This window comes from Camellia sinensis, chromosome 1 (genome assembly GCF_055761805.1).
Source record: "Camellia sinensis isolate YWXY chromosome 1, ASM5576180v1, whole genome shotgun sequence".
Classification (NCBI taxonomy): domain Eukaryota; kingdom Viridiplantae; phylum Streptophyta; class Magnoliopsida; order Ericales; family Theaceae; genus Camellia; species Camellia sinensis.
This window is the reverse complement of record NC_138961.1, coordinates 249,951,365-249,958,801: the sequence shown is the minus strand read 5'-3', so window position 1 is coordinate 249,958,801 and position 7,437 is coordinate 249,951,365. Positions and strand designations below refer to the sequence as shown.

The 7,437-nt window shown below is 35.7% G+C and overlaps 1 protein-coding gene across 12 annotated transcripts; it reads left to right on the top strand.

Moving 5' to 3' along the window:
* Window positions 1-1,167: 1,167 nt before the first annotated feature.
* Window positions 1,168-7,237, top strand: LOC114260716 (serine/threonine protein phosphatase 2A 57 kDa regulatory subunit B' theta isoform). Of its 12 annotated transcripts, none has more exons than XM_028200881.2 (4): window positions 1,168-1,584; window positions 1,665-1,781; window positions 2,074-3,647; window positions 6,513-7,237. In XM_028200881.2, the coding sequence occupies exons 3-4, from the start codon at window positions 2,436-2,438 to the stop codon at window positions 6,870-6,872; spliced, it is 1,572 nt and encodes a 523-aa protein (XP_028056682.2). In that variant the 5' UTR covers window positions 1,168-1,584; window positions 1,665-1,781; window positions 2,074-2,435; the 3' UTR covers window positions 6,873-7,237. The 12 variants fall into 12 exon arrangements, with proteins under 12 accessions (XP_028056682.2, XP_082781465.1, XP_028056680.2 ...); XM_082925339.1 differs by having other exon boundaries at window positions 2,074-3,651; XM_028200879.2 differs by having other exon boundaries at window positions 1,248-1,584; window positions 2,058-3,647.
* The last annotated feature ends 200 nt before the right edge of the window (window positions 7,238-7,437 follow it).

Sequence of the window (7,437 nt, the reverse complement as noted above, 5' to 3'; positions counted from 1 at the left end):
ATTTTCAGTTTTTATATGTTTATCTATATGGAGGAATTTCGAAATTCAAATCTTTATCTATAAGTAATGAAATTAATTTTAATTTTAATTAATCAAACAAATAAAAAATGAAGAAAAATAGAAAACACGAAAGGCAATCAAAGAAAGTTGCCACGTAGGAAAGAGAGTGTTTTAAAATTATGAGAATTTAAGAATAAATATTTAGAGACTTTTGACAAAACAACTACATTTGGTTATATATATAATAATATAGATATAGATATAGATATAGATAGATATATCTTCTTTAAATTTTTTTTGCAAATATGAGATATGTGGACCTTACAGTATATAATATCCAATCTCACCATTTATATCCTGAAATCAAATAGGGTCTAAGTCTATGAATCCCACTTTAATCACTATATAAATGTATTTCGAATAGAAATTTATGATTGAGATTAATTTGTATAATATAAGTCCATCTATAAAATAAATTTAAATCACAATATAACAATTTAAAATAATTTCTCAAAAGTTTAGTATGAATTTGGTGTGGTTTTGGGAATTGGGTGGTTGGGTTGGTTTTTTGGTTAAATTTCCTAAAATGATAAAATTAGCTAAAAAAAACTACCTAAATTAGAATCATTTTATTTTTTTCTCACAAAAATTAAAAAAATTAACTGAAGTAAACTTTTTAGTCTGAATCAAAATAGTCAAAAAATCAATCTAATTTTCCAAATGAAGCCTATTAGTGTTATTGGTGGTGTTATCTGCACCAATTAGTATACTAATTAATATACTAACACTAATTATAATATTATTATTGACTCCGCTCATTATACAAATTATAAATACTAAAAATCTTTTAAATTATACTATATCATTAATTTAATATATTAGTTAATAGATTAATTGGTGCATATAGTTATGAGTAATGGTGAGACCCTAAATATTCTACTAAAAATTTTATCAAATGTCTTACATAGGTATGAGACCTACACAATGTGGATCCCATGTGGATCCCATAACCATGTCAGATATTTGGTAAAACTTTTGGGAACCATGTCAGATATTTGGTAAAACTTTTGGCACCTCTAAAGCATTTTTTATAGTTATTTGAGTTTTCAACAAATGACAATTTAATTGGGAGGAAGACCACGCGCTCCTTGAAAGGCGCGTGATTAGGAATATGTTTTGTGCAATTTCCATTTCTACCCATAGTTTTCATACATTCAGAACTCAAAAAGCACAATGAAAAGTTGAATTTGCGTAGATTTTGAGGGTTATTTTGGTCAAAATACAAGACGACTCAAAGTCTACGGAAAACCAAGGCAGAAGTGTTCTGAGGTTGAAATCCCTAAAACGAAAAGTAGGAAGGAAAATGAAAAAGAAAATAAACGAAAAATAATTCTCGCGAACCAAACACATCAACAACAACAGCATCATCATTATCATCATCATCATCATCAACCACCAGAAGAGATTGCTTTCTTCCCCCTCCCTTCCTTCTTCTCAGTTGGTTCCTTTTCAGATTTCGATCACTATATCACTTTCTGTGCTTCGCTTTTCTTGGTCTCTTATCAGGACAATCAAAACATTCATGTAAGTAGAGCAAGAACTCTAATAATAAAATGATGTTCTGCACTTTACTTTCGCTTTAGTGCTTTTGATTATTCTTGTAGGTGACACTTTGATGAAGAATGCTATCTGGGTTTTGTAGATCATGCCCAGATCTCGTTTTCTTTTGATCTAGCCGAATAGCTCTGAATCTTTGTTTAACTGAAAGAGAATATAAAGGGGTGAGTATGCATCTTACTTCCACCCCCCTCCCCTTTATGTGCTGAGGAACATAGACAAGTCAAAGTTTCTTGTGTTCAATTTTAACATTTGTCAGATAATTATTGATTTGCACTTGTTATATGCATCTGGGTTCTCACTACAATTTACATAACGACATTTAATTCGTGTTAATTGAAGACAAACTAGGTGTTTTTGTCTATATTTCTGTTGATAGTTGGGAAATTTAATTTAATTAATTTTTTTATTTATTTTTGGGTTTAAAACTTTCTTGATAGGGATTTCTGCATATAGGAATTTTCATCATATGAATTGGATCTGATTCCTTTTGGGAGATGAGAAGGGGATTCAACCACTTGTACTGGAACTACCATCAATTGCTTAAGAGCATGCTTGCCGGTTTATGACTGCAGAGAGGATAAGATGCCTACATAGTGGATTGGATGTTGTTCCCGATCAAAATGGTGGATTGGATCCTCTGAGGATTGCTAATACTGCCTTGAATTTGGTTTAATGGAAATGGGTTCCATCACTTCTTCTGATAGCACGGCCATCATTTGTCATTGATTATGTGGCGTCTGCTCTGAGAGTGTTGTGGCCAGTATCGGGTTGTTCTACAGTTTGCGTGACAAATTTTTAGCTTGTCATTTTAAGTTATGATCAAGAATTTTCTTAATAGGCTCCCACGGAAGCCATCCAAGTCAGCAGAAAATCGTGATGGGGGAATGTCTACTACCTCTTCAAATGTTTCCGCCACTTTACGAAGTGATTTAGCAAGTAGTCAGATTGGGAACTTGAATGCTACTTCTGTTCCGGGTCTTAATTCTACTTCAAATTCAGGAGCAAGTCAAGGAAATAAGATCCCCCAAGCTTTGAACTCAAAGTCGAATGGGAATTCAACATTTTCCTCGTACGAGGCATTGCCGAGTTTTAGAGATGTTCCCAACTCTGAGAAGCAGAACTTGTTCAGCAAAAAGCTGAACTTGTGTTGTGTTGTGTTTGACTTTACTGACCCAACAAAGAATTTGAAAGAAAAGGACATCAAACGACAGACGTTGGTAGAGCTTGTTGATTATGTTACTTCCACAAATGGAAAATTCACAGAACCTGTTATGCAAGAAATTGTAAAGATGGTGTCCACAAACTTGTTCAGGACACTCACTCCTCAACCTCGTGAGAACAAAGTTTCAGAAGGCTTTGATATGGATGAGGAGGAGCCCATGATGGACCCAGCATGGCCTCACTTGCAAATTGTGTATGAATTCCTTTTGAGATTTGTGGCATCACCTGAGACAGATGCAAAATTGGCTAAGCGGTACATTGATCACTCTTTTGTCCTAAGGTTGTTGGATCTCTTTGATTCTGAGGATCCTAGAGAAAGAGAGTACTTGAAAACTGTTCTACACCGCATATATGGAAAGTTTATGGTGCACCGCCCATTCATTAGGAAAGGGATCAACAACATATTTTATCGTTTTATTTTTGAAACCGAGAAGCATAATGGAATTGCAGAACTGTTAGAAATATTGGGGAGTATAATTAATGGGTTTGCATTGCCACTGAAAGAAGAGCACAAACTCTTTCTTGTTCGGGCACTGATTCCACTTCACAAACCAAAATGCATACCAATGTACCATCAGCAGTTATCTTACTGCATCACACAATTTGTGGAAAAAGACTGCAAGCTCGCTGACACTGTTATAAGGGGATTATTGAGGTATTGGCCTATCACAAATAGTTCCAAGGAGGTCATGTTCTTAGGCGAGCTGGAGGAGGTTTTAGAAGCAACTCAGCCCCCGGAGTTTCAGCGCTGTATGGTACCCTTGTTCCGCCAGATTGCTTGTTGCTTGAGCAGTTCACACTTTCAAGTAGGTAGTTTTACTAATTTCATCATTATTCTCGTAATCTCATATCTATTCTCAATCATTTAAATAATGTTTCTGGTTGTAGTGGCAGAGTTAAGCATGTATACTTGCCACCAAAGATGTCAGCAATCACAATTTTTCACCAAGCAACTCCATGAGCTCATACTTTTACCTTATATAGATTATGGAAATCCAACATTGTTTATTTACTAGGTAACCTTTCTAGGCCACCAGTGCATCAGCAGCCAATGGACCAAATATGAGATCATGCTGGAATTTCTTTTGTCTTTTTTTAATGTAATGTGTAATTACATAATAATTGTGAGTCTGATGAAAGTCTAAAATTGCATTACAAGGCTACTTCTAATGCATTACTGCTTGCTGCAAACGTATAAAACAGAAACTATAGTTCATGGATCATATATGAGCAAATTTAATCAAGTCTTACTCTAAAGGTAACCATGTAGTGAGATTTTATGAAGTGTTTCAGCCATAGCTTTTAACTTGTCACCACATACGACCAGATTTAACACACTTCTCAATCTGTTTTGGATCCCAGAGTGTCAAGTTCCCTTTCAAACTGAAGTTGGTTGCAAGTGGAAAAGAAAAAAAATGAAAACTTATAAAGTTGGCCCTGAAATTTGGGTGAAAGATTGAGGACAAGGACATCAATATGCCTTGATAGATGGTTGCTTTGCCTTCAGAATTTGCCATCGGTTGAAGTTGGCAATTGATAATAGGCTTGAATAGAAGAGCCACCATGGTGAAGTCACGGGTAGTAGAGAAAAATCCGTCATAATAATCTCTCCCACATAATATAGACTTCTAATTCCCTAGAGTAAGTAAATAGAAAGATGGACATAAACAAATGAGCTCATAAGCTCCTTTCCTTGGGCAGATCAATGGGTCATACAGTAGGCTTCACATATTTAATAAATCCTTTGCTGTAGGTGTCCATTCACAAGAAGATATGTTAAATTACATGTTAACCTGTGATGATTAGACAGGTTTGATGCATGAGATAGTTTGATTGCCAAGTTAAACTTTGTGGAGATGCATGTGTGTTCTGAACACATGAATTTGTGTTATGTTTGGCTATTAAACATAGGTGAGCTTCACTTGATAGTTGATTGCTAGGAACCAACTTTGTGAGAGCTACCTGTGCGTTCAGCAGAAGGGAGTTTGAATCTCACAACCAGTTCTGCTGTAGTTGTAAAAGCAACTTGTAACTGGAAGTTCTAAACATGTATAACGTAAGGCCTTATGAAGGTACATTTGATCAAATTATTGATTGGTTAAAATTAAAGTGAAAAGAAAACTCCTTTTTCCAAACATGGTTTGGAAGGTGGCTGGCTGTTGCTCGTGTACCATATTTGAATGAAGAGAGATTGGAAAACATTTGAGAAAAACTACAGATATCTCTTATACTGACATTTGTTGTGAGCATGTAGGCAGTGACGTGTACCTTACACGTCAGCATAGGTATTTACACTTGTTAGTTTTTAAGGGACATATGTAAGGTTCATGTTTTTTGTACTAGCCCAGCCACATTGAAGGACACTCTGGCATTATCCCCATGGGAGTCAGCTCCGGAAACTTGTGTCTTGTCACTGCAATGTTCATCGTTAATGTTTTTACACTGCACCGCTTACGCAAGTTGATGTCTTTGGTACGCACGACAAAATTCTAGGGTTCTTGTGTCTTGGAGTCTACGGATGGAGGTTTTGCTGTGGCACTATGCCCCAAACAGGTCAAGTTGTCTTCAGCCAGTCCTACTGAGAGAGAGAGACCGCATAACTAATCTTGACTACAAAATTTTGAGGATTGAGGCAAATCCTAACGGAATCTGGAATATTCGAATAATTGGTTACGATCATGTGACCTACCTGCTATAAACAGAAGGTAGTAGCAGTACTCTTTTACATCACAAGTCTGGACATTCATTGTATCTAGAGAGGTCTGTCTTGAACTATGAGCTCTCTACTTAACTTCATTGCCTCTCTCTCTCTCTCTCAGCTGAACTACTCCATCTCTTCTCTAGTCCTCTGGGACTCCAATGTCTGATATGTTCTACTACTTGCTAGTGATTGTCTAACCCCCAGTCAACTCTCCACGAGATCAGGATTTACTGATGCTTGCTATATCAAGGGACACACGACATAGATTTCGGGGAACTCTAGCATGCAAAGTCCTCCATTAGCTTGAGATTTATATAAAAATTAGAATTTTTTGCATTCAATGGAAGATCTGTTGAAGGTCTTCGTCTAAATGGAGGGAGTCTTGAGGGAACAGTGTAATTAAGTGTCTAAATTGTTCACTAAATATGTTTTTATTTATCAAAAAAAAAAAAAAAAAAAAAGTGTCTGAATTGTTCACCTGTTGCATTCACTTACAACAAGAAACAACCAACACTCTACTCTTAACTGGTTTCGAATGTTATGATGTCTCTCAGAAAATATTCTAAATTCTCACCCTGGACTGTGGCAAAAGACTCTAAGCATATACTCTAAATGCCATTGGATTCTCAAAAACTTCAGTAGTCACCGCATATATTCTTTTGCGGTGCTGCCATTTTTCATTATTTCATGATGGTACTCCAAACTTGTGTTTCCACGATAATTTACATTTGTTAGGTGTGTATAGGATGGCAATTGGTTATTGACTTCATGTTTACATTGTTAATTAGATATCTCATATATATTTTCGTTTGATGGAACACACTTGCATGATATGCTTTATTTGGAGATAATATAAATGGTTTTATGTTTCTGGAGAGTGCGATGGTTTAGAAGTTTTGTTCTTATGGAACATGTTTGATTGTATACTATGATTTAGTTTATTGCGTTTGTTAATGAACTGTATTTACAGGTGGCAGAGAGGGCATTGTTCTTATGGAACAATGATCACATTGAAAACCTAATCAAACAAAACCGCAAGGTCATTTTGCCAATTATCTTTCCCGCCTTGGAAAAAAATGCTAGAAACCACTGGAACCAGGCAGTACAGAATTTGACATTAAATGTCCGCAAAATCTTCTCTGATATTGATCCGGAGCTCTTTGAGGAATGCTTGCATAAATTTCAGGAAGATGAAGCCCGGGAAGAAGAAATTAAGGAAAAACGAGAAGCCACATGGAAACGCTTAGAGGAGATCGCTGCAATGAAAGGTGCTAGTAATGAACCAGTGCTTGTCCACCCTAGGATATCCAATCACACACCGTCAGGCTAGAGAAGATCAGAAATTCTCTAGTTTTGGGTTTGTCAGGTTAAGAATGGCGAAGAATGCCACTGTGCATGAATGAGGACTGTATATATGGGCTCGGGGTAATGGAAAAAATGGGTGTTTTCATAGCACTGCGCTGCACAATTATATGGAGGAAATTTGGTAGGTGACTTTTGGGCTTTTGTTTTATTTTATTTTATTTTTTTGTGTGTTGGTAGTGTCTAAAGAGGGGCGACATTGAAAGAGCATCATTTTGGAGGTTGTTTAACATATTTTTGAATTGGATTTAATTTAAATGTGCACTTGAATTTATATATGTATCATTATCCTATGTTGGTGAAATGGAATATCTTGCGTGGCATGAGTTGTAATCCGATTCGTATTAAACTGGCAAACAATATTTGATTATGCTTCTTGACCTACTTCCATTTTTATTCATGGGTGGTTCAAGTGTTCAAAGGCTCTCATTTTTTGATCTCATTTGCCTTTAATATGAACAGTTCAAAACATTACATATTGTTAATATGAAACAATTGCAATAGATTATTGGACAATACATTAACAATATATA

Bases quoted from the DNA above. Each gene is read 5' to 3' on its own strand.
- LOC114260716 (XM_028200881.2), top strand. From the start codon at position 2,436: ATGATCAAGAATTTTCTTAATAGGCTCCCACGGAAGCCATCCAAGTCA. The intron at 3,648-6,512 runs GTAGGTAGTTTT...CTGTATTTACAG, and splicing joins TGAGCAGTTCACACTTTCAA to GTGGCAGAGAGGGCATTGTT.